The 18,429-nt window shown below is 44.0% G+C and overlaps 1 protein-coding gene across 1 annotated transcript; it reads left to right on the forward strand.

The window, feature by feature from the left end:
- The first annotated feature begins 2,152 nt into the window (after positions 1 to 2,152).
- Positions 2,153 to 17,136, forward strand: PLD4 (phospholipase D family member 4). The gene is made up of 11 exons (XM_018082234.2): positions 2,153 to 2,257; positions 5,190 to 5,279; positions 7,038 to 7,246; positions 7,923 to 8,106; positions 9,473 to 9,593; positions 9,951 to 10,078; positions 10,247 to 10,447; positions 10,862 to 11,001; positions 13,933 to 14,098; positions 15,127 to 15,223; positions 16,513 to 17,136. Exons 1-11 carry the CDS (start codon positions 2,255 to 2,257, stop codon positions 16,713 to 16,715), a joined length of 1,542 nt encoding a protein of 513 aa, XP_017937723.2. The 5' UTR covers positions 2,153 to 2,254; the 3' UTR covers positions 16,716 to 17,136.
- The last annotated feature ends 1,293 nt before the right edge of the window (positions 17,137 to 18,429 follow it).

The following is an 18,429-nucleotide window of genomic DNA, read 5'->3' on the forward strand; positions in this document are numbered from 1 at the left end:
TGAGTATACAATCTTCTGGCACAAAGTATAAATCATTTTTCTTTTCAAGTGTAAGGACCCTGGCTGTTCCTGCCTCCCATCCTTCTGTTGGCTGTTGGTGTTTGGAGCCCAGCCGCCTTGTTCTCGTGCAACAAAAAATGTAGTTTTGTAGTAATCTCTGCAGTGGTAGTGATGCTTTCATCTATAATTAGCTCTCGGAGATGAGAATGTGTTAAACTGGCAGTTTCTTCTTCACAAATCTCCCACACAGGCAGAAAAAGCTCTTTTCGCTGTGTCTTTTAATGCACCCTTCTGACAAACTGTAGTCCAAGCATGCTTTTTTAGAGGGAGTATGTTAACCACAGAGTGCAATCCAACCACACAGCCAGAGATGTACATACTCTGTCTGGGGGATGGTGGCAAGTCAGCCAGAGCAACTAGAAGGATCCTTCTCTGAGAGATGGGGAAGAGGCAGAACAAAGGAGATTCCTTCTTTGCCCTGAAACTTGCCGCTCACTTTTTTCCTCCTTTCAGTCGCATGAGTTGGTCAAATAGAATCATATTCTCTCCACATATTCCACACTTAACCTCTCAAAACTACAACACTGCTAGTAAGATAGAAATGTACAATTGCTGTTGGGCTGGTATGTGAGATCAGGTGAGGAGAAGGAAAGGATGGAATGTATCAGTGCTGCAAGTGGTTAGAGAGCTGCCAAGAAGTAGAAATACAGGTCCTTTTTCTGGAAGCTGCTCTTCCCCTGATATAACCCAGCCTCCCCAGTTTGACCTAAACTGATGATATTGGAGCAATAAATGATAAGTCCTGAACTTCATACAAAGTTCACGCTGCTGCCTGTGTGGTACGATCATGAAGTCAGTGGGAGCTTTCGTGATTTATGTTGGCATAGTTCATGCCAGGATTTCAGTCCTGCACGCAAGCAGGCTCTTAGCTGAAATATTTAGTTGGGATGCTCAGCCTCTGAAATCAGCGGAGGGACAGGGACACTTCTGGGGGCGATTTGGACTTTAGTGTGCTGGTTCTCTGGAGCTGTCTCTTTTCCTTGGCTGCAGATCCTGCCTCCAGCTTTCTGGTAACCCAAGTCTACAGGGATGGCAGCAGCCTTTGCCTTGTTTTTAAGCTCTTTCAATAGAGATTTGGGATGGCCTCAGTGACAAGGGATCTGTGGATAGCAGTAAATTCAGGAGAGAGCTGGCTGGTCAGACAGGTGTCCTATCTACTCCACCATCTTCTTTTCTCTAACTTTTGCCCTTTTTGGAGTCAGTGCTTGTGTTTTGGTCCCAGGGGAAGCAGAGAACTCAAAACACCTTCAGTTTCCCAGAGAAAGGCCTCTTTCTGTTGAGCCTATCTGCTGGCTCCTCTTAGCTTTTCTGTCTTCAGCAGCTTAATACAAGGTACGATAAAGCCTCGTGTGCCAAGTTGTCTCTTCATTGATTCCTTACTGCATCCTTCCTCTGATACTGAATTAGGGAACTGCATTCTTGGGTTCAGTAGGAATGAGGGGCTGCCTGCAGAGTAACACCAGTGTTGCCACAGTGAGTTGTGTCAGCTGAGGTGCAGCCTTTGGATTTTTACAGAAGACATAATTTCTTAGAAGTTGCCCCAAACTCAATGTCAGATGTAACCTTACCCCTCAACAACATCACTGCAAATTCCAAATGCCATGTGTTTAAGACAAAAGCTGTATTATTTCAAAGGAGCTAGTTTGCTTCCTTATATTTGTCCAAGGATGATTGAACAGGAGAGTGCTTGCAAGAGGAACTGGGCAGAGAGGTGGGTTTGAAGGGTTTGTTTGTTTAAAATGAAGCTTCTGGTGGGTTAAGAGTGATGCAGTGAGAATATTGCCATGTCCAGGATGCAAACAGCACCAAAGCTGAGCAGCCCTTCCAACCACAACCAGTGTTTTCTCGTGCTGATGTAGACTCTGACTTCACACCACTGAGCGGGAACTTGGCCATCCAACAGAGTTCGAACCAGGCAAACTCAGACACTGCAGAAAGTTATGTCAAAGAGGTGAAGATCAGGACCTGGCGTCTAAGAACTGGGTCACAACAACTAGATGATAACTTGGGACTCTGTCAGTGCGTGTTGTGAAACTTGGTGTTTAAGAGGAAGTGATCTAGAGGAGGAGGGCAAAAAACCAGAAGAGCCCCAAACAAATCTGCTGACGAAAACATGCGCGCTGCCCCTCGTACATGGAGTTGGGAGTAACATCAGAGTGCAGCAGGACATCCACACAGAAGGAGATCTTCCAGGATGGTAAGAACATTCGCCATCATCTTGGGAGAGCTGGGGTTAGACATGGAGAGATGAACGCACCTTGTTCATCTGGGGAGCTTCAAACAGCTCCTGTGGAGGATTTTGTGTAGTGAAAAAGCGCATCCTTGTGTTTAAAATCCAAAATTTCATACAGTGTGTTACTGGTGGAGAAAAGAAGTATGAAAAGTTATTTTGGGGGAAGGGAGAAAGCAGGCTTAATGTTATAAACAGCAATCTCCTGCGTATACTCAGCAGCCTGGTATTAGCTGGTGTTCCAGCCTGTGAAGCAATGCTAAGTAGCATTTGTATTTATTACTCTTGGATGAACTTCAGTCATTGAAATTGGCAGCTGGTAAAGCCCTGAAAGCTTCAAGGGAGCCATAGTTAATTGCTGACCAGCTACAATATTATTCTTAAGAATTCTGTCTTAGTCTCTGATGTTTTCCTTCTTGAAAATCAGACTGCCTATTTTAGTGTAGTTCTCATGACTTCTGTACAGCAGGTGGGACTCTAACCTATCACCAGTCAAAGATAGGGTCAAGCAGGGCTTTGTTTGAACCAAATGATAGATGATTCTATGACAGCACGTATAAGATCTGTTCACTTTCATATTTTAAGAAAAATGCTGCTATTTTAAACCATCTTGTAACTGTTGCTGAAAAAGAGAACTGAAACAAGTTTCTGGTAAGCTCTATCCTCCTGCGGTCATCACATGTCTGTAAGTGTGCTGACAGCTGCAGTTCCTTACCAAGACACTGCCTGGGTCACCAAATGTGACTTTGGGGGCCAGAGGGACAAGGTGTCACCTCTCAGCTCTGGTTCTGTGCCGAGGAGCACATGCAGTAGCTGTTTGTTCCTGGCCAGCCCAGCTGACTGGGACAGCTGTGCCAAAGCCACGAGCTGTGGAGTGTGACCTGCAGCCTCAGTGGGCTCTCCTGGTCCAGGCTGAAGGGCAGCTGCTGCTGTTTGTCAGCTGCCTTTCTCCTCCTCCTTTAAAATCCCTTTGCCTCAGTTTCCTACCCAACTCTTTAGGATCTTCTCTCTTGCTCTCTCTTCCCTTTCTTCCCTAAGTTTTCTGGGTTGGTATGTGACCACTTTCTCTGAGGGTGGGGAATGATATGTGTTGCTGTCACACAGCTCTCTCTGCATGGTGTGCTATATGCCCCCCAGTCTGCTTGGACTGTCAACTCTGTGGGGTAGGACATTGGGTCTTCATACTGTGCTTAAAACATAAACTGGGATCTTGGGGGCATGGGGACCTGACATTAACCAGGGAATGGCCAAGTGTCCTTCACTGCTGGCAGCCACCCCATTTCTCTGGGGCTGGGAGAACGGATGTTTACCTGCCAGCATTTATAACTATTTCTAGTGTAAAAGCTTGCAACTGAGCCTGGGGGCAGCAAAAGGAAGTGACAGTGAAAATTGTGAGTAAAATTGCCTTGGGAGGTGGACACTGCTATAGTGATTACAGATGATAGCAACAAACAGACCCTGAAATGGAAACATAACTTTACTGTCTGCAGCTCTAGTATGCTTTTAAGCATGAGTGTCTGTACATTTTCTTCCGTCTCTACCTTTCCCATCTTTGTCATTCTTTCTCATCTGCTCTTTTCACATCCCTCTCTGCATTTCCCAAGTTACTGTTTCAGACTCACCTCCCTTCTCTTCCAAGACATCCTCCACCCTTTTGGTTCAGCTCCACCAGTTCTTGTGAGTTGGGTACCACAAGAAGCCTTTGGGGCTGTATCTGTACTGTGTCCAACTCCTGCCTGGTCCATGCAGTCACAGCATCCGTACAGAAAGATGGAGTGGGCAGGAGTTGGATGCAGCATGAATGTGTATGGCCATGCTGCCTTACTGGTGGGGCAGGGCAGACACCATAAGCCCATCCAGTTCAGGTGACAATAGCTGTGAACATATGGCAAGATGGATGGGACAAGTCTGGCAGGATCCTTCCTACCTAAAGCTTGAGTGTGGCCACCCACAGAGCAACTGCGTATCCGATACCATCCTCCAGGACACAAACACCCAGTGGCTCAGGGGTTGGAAGTGGTAATTTGGGGACTGGGCAGGTGGTGATATCATCTGGTAGCACTTTCTGAAATCTACCACACCCCAGGATGTGCTTCTTGCCTCTGAGCACAAAAAATGACAGCTGACTCCTATGGGGTAAATTCACCTCTGCCAACGCAGGGATGATGAGTGACCCACTGGGCATCTGTCAGGTTTTTGAGAAGGCAAAACAGGCAAGTGCCAACTCCCCTTGCCTGACCATCTGCTATGAATTTCGGCATATTTTGGTAGTTGCTCTTACAGTTGCCTCTGCTGGTGGTAACACAAGATTGGAGCAATATTGCTTGAGGAGGAAAAGAAGACAACTTATTTTCTAGTCATGGCTGCAACAGGGCAGAGGAGGATTTTTTATTTCAGCCTCGTCCCTGTCCTCTTAACAGACTCCCTTCTGGAAGAGACACTGGCATTGAAGGCAACTCACAGGCACAGGAAGAGAGCAGGAGCCTGAGTCAGACGAGGATGACACTGATGCTGTACACTCTCACCCACAGCTTCTGCACTTTAATTACTGCTTGTTGGCAAATATGTTCGCTTGTAACAGGACAAAAGTGGGTGTTGAAGGATGGCTGGAAGAGGCAGCGATGCAGTTGTTTACACATCAATTACTGCAGGGATTTTTGTGTGTAGACAGCACCAGGGAAAAACTGCAGGGACCTGTCTCTCTCTCTCACTTTAGAATCTGTTAATGTCACTCAAGATCCCTATAATACAGGGAGGATGTTGCACAGATCTGTACTTAAATTTCAGAGCACTATATAAAGCAATGGCAGTAACCTGCATTTTTTTGTCTGTGACTGGCTGTACACAAATGTTGTCATAAAGCTTTATTTTTCCCCTTGCATACATTTCTGTTTTTCAGATTGTGAAAAAGGCATTAAAAACATCCCTGAGGTTTAATGAGTCCTCCAACATGAAATTAGGCGTGAACAATCAAAAAGACATCAAAACGGTAATTATGGGGATATACTACATTTGCTTACAAGAGCTGAGATTACATTTCTGAAAAGAAATAACAGATTAAGAGGAATGATTTTATTGCCCATTTTAGAAATCCATGTAGGTTTCAATCCTATTTGTAAACAAGTGAGTGACAAAACCCTCATTGATTTATCTGGTAGACTGATCAAACCTTGCCGAGAGAGAGTAATGTGGAGCTAAATCCTGCAGCTCTGTCTGGCTCAGGACCTAAACCACACTCACACAAAGAGCTTCACTTCCACCATTAACATAGCATTTATTAATGTATTCATTTATTCATTTATTCAGCATGCCTGGAGCACCTGGGCATCACAGTGCGTAGCATGGTGACAGCCAGGATGTGACTTCAAAATAGATTTCTTACCTTAGGAATGTCTTCTAAAACCTGGGCAATGTTTAAGTCTTGTCAGCGTGTTCATGGGATGAAATGCAGAACTGTCAAAAATTGGTGGGTTTGGGTTTTTTTGCCCTTGATGAGATGGAGAACAAGACAGAGGGCAAAATTTTAAGTAGATAGTTTTAAAATGTTTTTCTCATTCAAGTCACTGCCTGAAATCAATGGCAGCACTGTAGGTTATGAGAAAAGCAGAGAAAATGAAAAGAAAGAAGATTTATCCGCATAGAAATCAAAATAGAAACTTTCGGAGGCAACTGGTTCCTGTGCGGTTTTCCCACGTGGCCTTCTGGGAGCTCAGATTTATGGCTACAGCCTCACAACCACCCCAGACTTGGCTCTCCTGCCTAGAAGTTCAAAAGCTCAGCTCTAAAGTGCACATTGCCTATCACAGGCTGGGGGATGTTCCCAGCTCCCAAGAATTGCCACAGGGAGCCAGACATCATAATTGTTGGGGGGAAATGGATCTGCACTGGTGGTTGTCTTTTCCTCCTCAGTATAGGGCAGCATTTAGAGCCTGGTGCTATACTTTCCAGCAAGTGAGTGGCTGGATTTCAGACCTGGATATACAATGTAGCCAGGGTATTTTTTTTTTTTTAATCTACATTCAGGAAAAAAACCCTGAAAGTACAGCAAAAGGGAAATGAAGCTAACTCACAACGCTAGAATGACAAGGGAATACTGTTGATGTGGATAAATGAGATTTCTATAGTTTCACTTAAGTGAGTTTAAGTTAGAAGACAAAAGCAGAACATATTCAGAAACCACAAAACTTCCCTCTGCTTCTGACCTGATTTTTCTCCCCTGACTTCATGAACTTTCTCTTTATGGTAGTGGTGGGCTTGATCCCACAGGTAATCTTGTGTTAGGGATTTCCTTGTTTTGATTTTGCTAGAAATTTTGTTGAACCTCCACTGGTCCTGTGCTAAAATAAAACTAATCAACGTCAAAGGTTTGGGAAAAAAACAGGGGGTTGATATGTTGGCACAGAAAAAAATAAATCAAAACTAAGCAACCCTCACCTAGATTGTGGTCATAGAATCACAGAACAGTATGAGTTGGAAGGGACCTTTTAAAGGTCATCTAGTCCAACCCTCCTCCAATGAGCAGGGACATCAACTAAATCAGGTTGCTCAAAGTCCTATCCAAGCTGACCTTGAACAAGTGGTCCTCCCTTTCAGTGGTGCATCTAAGAACACTGTCTGGCAGTAGCTGAAAGCAGAACTACTATTCAAAGATCATGATTTATTTACCTGAACAGGTAGTCATCCTTTCACTGGTGTATCAGTGACTTGGTGATCACTTAAATCTTCTCCTGTATGGGTTCTGTTCTAGTTTCAAATCTTAGGGGCAATTTTGATGCTTGGCGTTGTTGTCGCGATGACTGTTTACTTCCTGAGAGTGGACAGCACAACTGATCCTAATGGAGAAGAAACAGTTGTCAGCATTTACAAACAGCTGGAGGAGGAAGAAGGACTCTATGGAGATCTCCCAAGAACCACAATAGCTGAGGAGGACACCATTAGATCCAATGACTCCTGCAGGTGAGTCAGGTTTGATGGCATGTGGACAAGCAGTCACCCGGTGGAGAACTAGTTACAATACTGATAATTTCAGTATGCAGTTTGTTCTCTTCCTGTTGTATTATAAGTTGATAAAGTAACATTAATTTGGGAAGAGTGTGGCTGTTGTTTAGGCACTGGGTAATTAGTAGTTGCCTGCTATGAGAAGCAGTCGGGGCAGTATCAGAGCTCCACTCCCAGTCCTGTGCTTGTATGTTCAGCACAGCTCTGTTGCTCCTCTACCACCTCCAGCCACCCTCCCTTTGTGACAATGGTGGGAGGCAGCAAGGAGACCAGCTGGCAAATCAACCTCTGCTGGTCTCACCTCCTCTCAGAGGCTGGAATGGCAGGGGCTGTCTGTCCTGCGAGAGGGTGGAGAGGGTATTGAAGTGACAGACAGCCCCACAAGGTTACTTTTCTCCTCATCTTAAGGACAGTAAAATGAAAAGCTCGGAACAGCTACTGAGAAGTCATTCTGCAGCATGTACAGTCTAAGCCTGGCTATAAAAACTAGGGATAGAGAGTACTCCCAGCTTGTTTATCCAGCTCAGCTTATTTGATTTTGAGGTTGACTTCTGAAATGGCCAATTGTATGGCCTGACAGGTGTCCTGCTTGGGTCACTGTCTCTTGCTTCATAATGTCCAATTGCCATTGCAGCTTTGACCTGGTGGAAAATGTTCCTTATGACTTACCCTTTGAGATAAATAGCACTGCAGCCAAACCCTTGTATCAAGCTTGGATGAGGTTGCTTGATCTAGCCCAGGAAAAAATTCATGTGGCTTCTTACTATTGGTCTCTTACCGGGAAGGATATCAGTGTCAATGACTCATCTTCCAAGCAGGTAAGATAAAATCAAGCACATCTGTGGTTGTATTTCTTGTGTACATGTGGCAGATTGGCTGTGAGGTCTGTCTCTCAGGGACATTGCTTGACTCTTCCTGCAAACCCAGGAAAGTTTTCCATGCCGGTCTGAAGCAACACTCCAGCCTTCCTTCTTCAGTAAAGTTACACTCCATCTGGGCTCTGTCCATGGCTCTGAGTACTTTTATGCTGTATTTTAAGAGCAAGCAGAGATCAGCCTCAAACCCACACTTGCTTACCCTGTGGATGGTCCACCTGTGTTACGGGCTGCCAGTGGCAGAGTTGAGAAGCCCACAGGATCCCATGTACACAAGTGAGTGTGCCAGTTCCCACTGGTTAGTTGGAAGGGTCAGGAAGCAAAGTCTGCTGGACTTTTGACTGCTTCAGAGGCTGCTTCTCTCACAGCACCTGCATCTGCCCATTGTGCAGCTGTCCCTGACTCCTGCCATTGGACAGCACCTAAGGAGGTTCATTCTACTTTGCAGGGCTGTCCTCCTGGGCACCCTGAGTGGCCAGGCTTCCTGTGGAGCCTCTCTGACTCTACCACCAGAAATAAATGACAGAGGCCATGGCCCAGGCTCACCTTGCAACTGTCCATCATGTTTAATTTTCCCTTGGCTCCATTTTGGCCTGTGGCAGCTAGCAACTTCCCAGGCAATCCTGAGCAGGGTCTGGGGGACTGTTCTGAAAACAGAAGGGACAAGGCCACCCTGTTTCAGGCCGGTATGGAGCTTAGCTGTGTTGGGAATCGTGCTGTTTGCTGATGGACCAGCTGCTGGGTTAGTTATTACTTTGGCCTCAGCCTCTGCCTCCTTCCTGGCACACCTTCCTCACTGTCCATATGGACTCTCTGGGACTGCTCTTCTTGTCTTCCTCCCCAGGTGTCTCTGGTGGGATAAAAAGAGTCACTTACTCCACATGAGAAGAAGTGAAAGTGACAGACATAAGGCCAAGCCCCGTCTCTGCTCAGGGACAGCTCAGTGTAGGACAGTCTCTGTCAACTTTATCCTCAGGGAGAGATGACCCCAGGTATCTGTTGAGCATCAGGATCTAGCAGTTGATCTGCACTGGGACATTAATCTTTGAAATCTGGGATGTTTGTGGTTATAGTTTTAAACATTATATATAATAGCATTAAATGACAGAAAACAAACTTTAATTCATATGCTGGATCAGAATCTTTGTTCCTTTTTTTCTTTACTTGAAACACTCCTGAAATAGGTGAAATTTCTGACCTTCCTTGCCTTGGGGTTCTTCAAAGGAAATGCCCATAGTAACACTGTACTTACATATATCTTACTAAATGTTTTATAACAAAATATAAAAAATAACAATGTACTACACAGGGTGAAGATATTCTGAAGAGGTTTGAGAGATTACTCGCAGAGAATGTCTCTGTGTATGTTGCAGCAAGTGTGCCAACTTTAGCTACAAAATCAACAGACCTTGAACTTTTAGAGGAAAAAGGTAATTATTTCCCTTCAGTGACACACTCAGAACTTCAGCACTGCAAAAAGACACGTGAGGGAAACTGGTCTGCAGGGCCTGTTCCATCATAGTGCTTACACAGGTTCACAGGATAAGCACTATCTCTTCACTAGTTCATGGTTTCTTTGTATGTTGTCACACCCTTAAGGATTTTTCTGAAAGTTCACGTTTTGCATATTTTTTTAAAATTACTGTGTTCTCAGGAATGAGAGCTTGTGAATTTTGGTAGTTATTACTGGCTGCAAGAGTCAGATATGCAGACATGTTCTGGCTGTTGAGGAACCATCTCCATGCTTTATCTAAACTCCTTTTTTCCCCCTCCCAATCTTTCTTCAGGGGCTCATGTGAAAAAGATTGATTTTGGACATTTGACAGGAGGAGTGTTGCATAGCAAATTCTGGATAGTAGACATGAAACACATATATATTGGTAGTGCAAACATGGACTGGAGGTCTTTATCTCAGGTAAGCTCTGCTGCTGCATATTCAAAAATCTGGGGGAAAATTCGTGTTCTACCACACAACAGAGAAAAATCATAATGATATTAAATATTGACTGAGTGGAAGGAGCAGCAAAGAAACCCCTGGAGATGGCTCCTTCTGGGGCTGTGACATGTCTTGCTCTCTTTGCAGGTGAAGGAGTTTGGTGCTGTGATATACAACTGCAGCTGCTTGGCCAAAGACCTCTGGAAAACATTTAGTACTTACTGGGATCTTGGATATGCTAATGCTACCATCCCATTCCCTTGGCCTCTTAATTATTCTACCCTCATTAACAACCATCGGCCTCTGGAAGTAGAATTTAATGGAATCTTGACAAAAGCCTATTTTTCTGTAAGTACGTTTGAGAATAAAATAATAGACTGTAAACTACGTTTAAGGAATGGTCAGAAAAGTTTCTTCAGCATTCCTCAGGTACTTGTGTTCCAGTTGGATAATATTTTTTTCATCAGGTTTCTCTGGACCTACTCAAAGAATAAGGATCGACCGAGCATCAGCTGTCAGGTACTATGGCAGGAACAGTGTGCAGGTCTCTTTTAATCACCCCTTGGCTCAATAAATCAATAAATATCTCACCCATCAGGACATGGAAGGCATGAGGAATGATAGTAGTCCACCTCAAGAGTTTTGTGCTATTTTAATGAAAACTGGACAGATCTGAATATAAATGAGTCACAGTCTGACCAAGGGGAAAAAAAACCAACAAAAACACTTAAATCACTGACATGTGTGTTTTCTTCTTTACAGGCTTCTCCTCCAGCATTTTGTCCAAAAGGTCGCACCCATGACCTCTATTCTATAATCAGTATTATCAGTCAGGCGCGGAAGTTTGTGTATGTTTCTGTTATGGAATATTTTCCCACCAGCCGTTTTACTCATCCAAGAAGGTACAATTTTAACCTTGAGCGAATAAGTTGACTTGAACTATTTAAGGGAAAAATATGCTATTGTCCCCTTTCTGCAATGAAAACATTCAGAGTGGAGAGAACTGAGGCTTTGCTCTGCACTTACAACTGTCCCGCGGACTGTGCCTTCCAGGTACCAAGGGACAGGATGAGGGGAAACGGCCTCAAGTTGTGCCAGGGGGGTTTTAGACTAGATATTAGGAAAAAAATATCACAGAAAGGGTTGTCAGGCATTAGACACCCAGGGAAGTGGTGGAGTCACCATCCCTGGAAGTGTTCAAAATAGGTATGCACATGGCACTTGAGTACATGTTTTAGTGGTGAACTCGGTGGTGCTGCTGGGTTGACAGCTGGACTTGATGATCCCAAAGGTCTTTTCCAACGTTAATGATTCTGGGATTCTATGGTTCTAATACTGATGCTACAGGAAGGATGGTATCCAGTACTGCCCATGTGCTTTGCTAGTGTTTTAAAGCAGCCTCCTCTATTCTTCACATGGCAAGAAAACTGTGAAGTGCCACACTAGTCAGGTACAGCTTCCTTCAAAGTTCAGCAGAGGAGCTTTATGAAAGAGTTCAACAGAGCAGAGAGAGGAACGGGAATACGAGAGATCTATATCTGACGTCAGACTTTTCAGAGAAAATATTGCTTTGGTCTCCTTTTCTGCTCCTGTTTTTCTTTTTTTCTGTCCTTTACTTCTGAGGAGCCTTGACTTCTGGCTCTGCTGCCTGTTTGATGTATTTGACCCATAGTTTAGAGGATGGTAACTAGCTGTCCTTGCTGACCTCTGCAATGAGAGCTGAAACAGTCTCTAAAAGAAAATTCTGTGGTGATTTTTTGGGGGTGTGTTGTTTTTTTTTTCTTTCTAATAATTCCATCTAAGGACATCCAAGTTCTGGATATGAACAGCAGCATGCTCTCAGAGAGAGAGTGGTAGTGGTGATCTGGAGTAATCATAGAATGGTTTGGGTTAAAGATCATCTAGTTCCTCCCCCCACCCCACCATGGGCAGGGACACCTTCCACTAGATCAGGTTGCTCAAAGCCCCACCTAACCTGGCCTTGAGCGTGCATGTGGTGAACCACTGCCACGGTCCCAGTGGGCTGCCCAAGGTCACAGCAGAATTATACAGACTCTGCACATCAACTCAAATCTGAGTAACACAGAAAGTTAGTCAGTCATGGGGCAGCACTAAGACTCCAAATCTTCTTAGATATGCTTGAATTAGGACTTTTACATGCAACCAAGTGCTCTGAATTATCTGCTTATAACATTTCTGAGTTTTCCAAACAGCTAAATAACCTGAGAAAGAAGTTCAAGAGAAATAATTATGTACAACGTGGCTTGCAAAGAATAGGGTAAGCTCTGGGTTGCCATTAAGCTGGAATGATACCATGCATTATGTCCTGTGTCATGGTGGTGTAAAGCCTATGTTGTTTGGCTGGGGCATGTGTGTGTTAGCAGGAAGAAACAAAATCTCAAGACTAACTTCCACTTGGAGGATATTTTTAACAAATCAAACACCTTAGAGCATTTTCAGTTTCTGTGTCATACAGTTGAGTCTCTGGGCTTCTCACCTCCTGATTTTAGCCACGAATAGGTTCACAGAAAGTCTCTTTCCCCCCTTAGGATTGTGTTAATACTCCCTTTTCTTCATCTGAAGGCTTAATCCACCGTTTGTGACATCTAGGGCTGATCAGATGCAAACAAGAGTTTGAAAGGCCCAGGGAAAGCGGTGCAGGGCCTGGGGCTATCTCCACAGCAACCAGCTGTAGTGCCATGAATTGAGGCTGATTAGTTCAGGTTAAGTTCCTCCAGCAGCTGAGGCAGAGGAAACAAAGCTGCTGTCTAATGCCTGAGTGTTAATCAACTAGAAACTGATATATTTAAAAAATTAAAACTGTTCAAAAATAGCATTTCAAATAGCATGTTTTTCAAAGTTTTTCAGGATCTATAAGTCAGCTGAGCCTGAGAGCACAGGGCCAGTCCATTGATTGCAATAGGATGATGCACGAGGGAGGATTAGAGAATTCAGGCCTTTGTACATAAGACCAAAAGGATTAAGTTAGGCAAATTAATTCATCATTGCTCATGGGACTGTGAGCCAGTGCCAGTCCTCTCTCTGCATCAACCCTCCAATCTGTACTAAAGATGCTTGTTTTCCTCCATGCAACACTTCTTACAATCTGTAGAATGAAAATGCTGCGTGGGTGTTTGGAGTTACGAGCCCTGGGATGTGCATTGTCCAGCTCTTAGTGTCGTGTAGCTGGGTGAAGGATGTTAAAAATTTTTCCCTAAGCTACTGCCAACACAAGTGTCAGGAAAACGGATTTTCCCGTGTTCAGGAGAGCACAGCTGTGTCTGTTACCTTAGGGGCACACAGCATGCTAAAGAGGGCAAGGAGGGGTGGGGAGGGATGGAGCCTGCCCACGAAGGCTCACGGCACAGGACCCCTGTGGACACTTGAAACAGTCTCCAGGTCTCTGAAAAGGCCATATTCTGCAAAACGGTTCTTAAACTTTCCTCTGGCCTCTGCACTGTCCTTTTTATTCTCTGCTGCATGATCTGGCTTTACATTGGAGTTGCTGTCGTTATTTTTAGTTTCCTAAGGAAATGGGCATGATGGCATCATGCTGTGTATGTATCTGTGTACATGCACTTTACTAAGCTTTAAACTTTTTGATCAGTTCCAACCTAATTTGGCAGAGTTGGGAGGCCTCAAAACACACTGTGAAAAGAACGGACTCGGTAAAAGGCCGAAATCCCCTCCAGGGAAGGCACAAGTGCTCCACTTAGGAGATATCAGAGATCCCATCTGTGCACGGCGTCACTTGTAGTCTCAATTTGTTGTCACAGCTTTCTGCTGAACTGTTTAAAAAGTATCCCTTTTTCCACAAACCTCCTTTTCTGCAGATACTGGCCAGCCATCGACAATGCTCTGAGACGTGCAGCTTTCAACCACAGAGTGCAAGTCCGTCTCCTGGCCAGCTGCTGGACACACTCTGACCCAGCCATGCTCAACTATCTGAGGTCCCTGCGTGCTCTCAACAACCCACATGCCCACATCAGGGTCGACGTGGTATGATAACAAACCTGGTTTTGGAAAGACAGCTTGAGAATATGGCCCCACACTGATTTTTGAGTCTAAGCTGCCGTTTGCATGTGCAAGGATTAGCTCTTAGAGAAGTAGGTTGTCTGTTTTTGTAGTGACTGTTTCACATCCTTGTGAAAATAAGGCCCAAGATAAAATCTTTGAGGAAGCAGCTATTTCCAAGCCACTAGTGATATCAGGAATGTGCCTGGCTGTGGCACTTGAGACATTATCCAGGCAGTTGCTTTTGCTGAGCACCGTGACAGTGACAGTTCATATGATAACTCAGTGCTCCTCTCAGAGACCTCTTCCTGCATGGAGCATTTTAAATTGGTCTAATTGCTATCAGTTTTTTACAACTGAGAGATCTACTATATCTGTACAAATAGACTTGTTTTTGAACACTAAATATTACGCACAGGCCATAGGCACTAGGCTGGAATGTATCAAGTAGAGTGGGGATGGTGTGGGTACTCCCAACATGATGCAGTTACCACAACAGAGAGATGTCACAGAAGAAAGAAAGGATTTTAGTCAAAAAAAGAAAAAAAAAAAGGGACAGAAATGAAGATTTTGGTAAGAGTTAACACAAAAAGTTAGGCATCATTGTTTCCTGCAGTACCCCTCATGTCTGTGATCAGCCCATTTTAGCACAAAATAAGAGCAGCAATCAGTGGTAAATGCAGATCTATTAAACAGCTGTCTAAAACTGCATTTAATTGTCTGCCCTGTAATGATAATAGCTGTGCCACTAATGGAACATTGTGAGGCAAACATTATCTGTATCTGATCGCAATTGCTTATCCAATTTTATGTATAGTGGAAGTACTATTTGTTAGTTTTCTTGGATAAGAGTAAAATTTCTTTTATCGTGTATTTAATAATAGAGTGTGGAATGTTCTTTCTCCCCATATTATTCTATTCTTTGAAACTATAGAAAGCATGCACTGTCCAATCATGAAGTCTGTTCCTCACTCTAGTATTTCTGTTTATATTTTTAATTTCTCTCCCTCCAGAAACTCTTCATTGTTCCAGTTATGAATCACACAAACATTCCTTATGGGAGAGTGAATCACAACAAATACATGGTCACTGATAAAGTAGCCTACATTGGTATGTATTCCAGTCTTTCAAATACTTACAGTGTCTCCAGATCTATTGGACTGAGACTGAGACAGGATGGGCTGCAATATCAGAAAATATCTCATTTTGCCATATAAAGCAGTCTGTCCTGGGTAAAGAAGTACAGATGTGAAGGGGAGATGATAATGTAGGTCAAGTTCAGTAAGAGATTATTTCATATGATTGTGAACCATTAGGAACAGAGCATGACAAGGCTGAGTGCACAGCCTGTGACAAGCACAGTGGGAGTTTCACAGCCTGTGTGCTCAGAATGATGCAGTGGTAGCTGGTGCTCTAGTGTATAACATTATCGTGCTTTAATAACAAGAAATTGCTGGGAGGAATTAATTCCACGCACTGTTTGTTGAACAGAACTCTAGGAAAGGAAATGAGAAAACAGTAATGTCAATTGCTGCTCAGTTCCTGAAAGTCGGGATGGTGTTTACGTTTCACTCTTTTATTAGGATCCCTCAAAAAAGGGGATGTGAGAGGGCTCTGTCATTTCAGTCAGCTCATCCTCCAAGCAATGCACACCAGCAAACAGCCCATCTTTCCAACTGGCTGAGGGTTTGCAGCTCCATTTGCCTTTAATACTTTAATAACTTGTTTCATACTGAGTTGTCTTTTGAAGGCAGATACGCAGATAATTTGTTTTCATGCCTAAGCACCTTCTGGAATTGACAGTAGATTTTTCTGACTCAGGCAATCACAAGGGGAAGTGCTAAGTGACAAAACATTTGTTTTTTTCACAGTGTTTGATTTTCTGAATTGAGGTAGCTTTGGGGAGAGACTAGACAATGCCTGCAGCTGGATTCCCAGCTTTGCCTGGTTTAGAAGCAGGCATTGCATGCTGAGCTCAGAACAGCTCCTGAGGGTTTATTGATCAAGGGTCTAGTTTCTTCTCTTGTTTTCTTTCAACAAGTAAAGAGAATTAAGTCCATTAAGGACTCTTTTCTTTAAACAGAGAAACCCATGACAACCAGTGGCTTTTACCCCTCTTAATAATCAAGTGTTGCACTCTATTCCCATATTTATAATTAGTAGATTTGTGCATTCTGTCACAGGCTCTAAGGAAGCAGAAGGTTATGAATTTTCAGGGTTGCAGTTAATACTTACTTTCCGAAACCTGAGGTCTGGCATAAGAAGGAGGTGACCTGATTTTTTCTGCCTCATTGGTCCTAATGAGATTTGCAGTCATACAGCAAATCAACAAAGCCTGGAGATCCAACAGAACACTGGGAAATGAATGTTTTCTGATCAGCTACTTTTCCATTGCACAGGGACTTCCAATTGGTCAGAAGATTACTTCACTAATACAGCTGGCGTGGGACTAATTATCAAACAGAATTGGACCAATCTGCAAAGAAGGCAACTGCCTGTCCAGGAACAGGTAAAAAACCTTTTTGAGCGAGACTGGAATTCCAAATATGCAGTGAATCTGGAAGATGTGCAGGGACAGAAAGACTGTAACTGGCAAGGCTGACTCTGAAGTGAATTGAAAAGTGCACTTAAAATAAAAACAAAAAAATACATTGGAACCTTGTTCCCGTGCAAATCAAGGAATGTTCTTCTTTTTGTCTTTGTCAGAGAAATTGCTTCCTCATGGTGTCCACATTGATAATACGAGAATTTCTGATAGCTGACTATACCTGTAAAACCATTAGTCAGTGTGTGATGTTTAATTTTTTGTGTGATTACCTTATCCCAGAGTTAATAAAATGCATACAGTGTTGTATGACAAGCTGTCTGATATTAATGTAGACGTGGAAGACCTTAATATACCAGAGACCACTATTGCTGTGCTATTTTATCTTAAGAGATTATATATTTCAACCTAAACGCTCCATTAACAATGTTTGCTTACATGTGTTTAAGCATATTTAATAAACTCCTGGCCACTTTAAGATTTGAGCCATGTATATGGTCACCTACAATAGCGAAGGCAGATTTTTAAAAACATTCAGGAATTAGGGAATTAGGGAAATACCTATTTTGAAGTGTTCAGGCTACTTGCTGGAGATAAATGCCTGGGATTTAAACCTTGGAGCAGCTTCCAGCTTCCAGCTCAGTTGCCCTGGAGCCCTGAGTGCCTGGGGATTTTTGGATGTCTGTGTGTTGGTCTTGTGCAGCAAACAGGATGGGGGAGCAGAGCAAAGCTGCTGCATGGGTGCTGTTTTGGCAAAGGCACCCCACCTGCACTGGGGGCAGTGCTTGGAGAGCCTCTTCGCTCTTTTTGGGCTGCCCAGGTGCTGGCCCTGACCAGTGTTATGTCTCTTGGCTGCCTTTTCTTCTGCAGTCACACAGGGGCCATAACCCTGAGCCATCTGGTGCCTTACATCCATATCCACCACTGCGTGGTCTCTGCCCTGGGTGACTCTCTGAAGTGACAGGAAAGGAGAGCAGGGCATGTGCTCCAACTGTGGAGTGGTGTGACTGACACGTGGCTGGGGCTCCATGAGCCTTAGCAGGGCTGTGCACCTCTGCCTGACACTGCAATTAGAGTCATAAAGTCAACTTTTCGCTTGGGGACTGATGTACAGCAGAGGGGAGAGAGACTGAGGTCCAGAGCAGGATTCCACAGAAGGACTGGGGAAAAACCTGTCCTGTCACTCCACCTCTGAGCTCTAAAAATGCAGCAGACCTTTCCAGCCCTCAAATGTGTGTGGCAATGCATGGCTTCACTCTTGGCCTGGCAGGGCTCACTCAGTTGCATTTTGGCTCGGAGGTCCCTCACTTGCCACAGACACAGCACTGGGTAGGGGGAGTACAGGCTTTCCCACCACGGTGCAACCTCTCCATCCTCCAGAGGACGTGCTTTTGAATCCCTGCCCTGTGCTGAGAATGACAAAGGGACCTTTTGTGATCCTCTGTGTGTGGACTGATGTATACCTCTGCGAATACACACAGATCCCCACACAAGTAAGGACTTCTGGAAACGATCCCAACAGATTTTTCATTTTTTGGTTCCCAGGCTGCTCCTTAGCTATCTTTTCCACACACTTCTAAGATTCCTTGGATTCCTTGGATCATTACAAATCAATACATCTTGTTACTTAGGCAGAATTTTTTAAGACATGTAGTTACATTTACAGATATCACTGAATTTTTTTGAGTATTCACATACATGCAAAAATATTGAGGAAGATGCAGGTGCTTTTAGCGTTCTCATTTCCTATTTCCTTACTAGAGTCAGCTTG

The sequence above is a fragment of the Manacus vitellinus genome, unplaced genomic scaffold (genome assembly GCF_001715985.3).
Source record: "Manacus vitellinus isolate BGI_N305 unplaced genomic scaffold, ASM171598v3 scaffold_6_pilon, whole genome shotgun sequence".
Taxonomy (NCBI): Eukaryota; Metazoa; Chordata; class Aves; order Passeriformes; family Pipridae; genus Manacus; species Manacus vitellinus.

Excerpts from the sequence above, each read along its gene's own strand:
- PLD4 (XM_018082234.2), top strand. Across the intron at positions 7,247-7,922 it reads AGATCCAATGACTCCTGCAG|CTTTGACCTGGTGGAAAATG; the intron begins GTGAGTCAGGTT and ends TTGCCATTGCAG. Across the intron at positions 11,002-13,932 it reads CGTTTTACTCATCCAAGAAG|ATACTGGCCAGCCATCGACA; the intron begins GTACAATTTTAA and ends CCTTTTCTGCAG.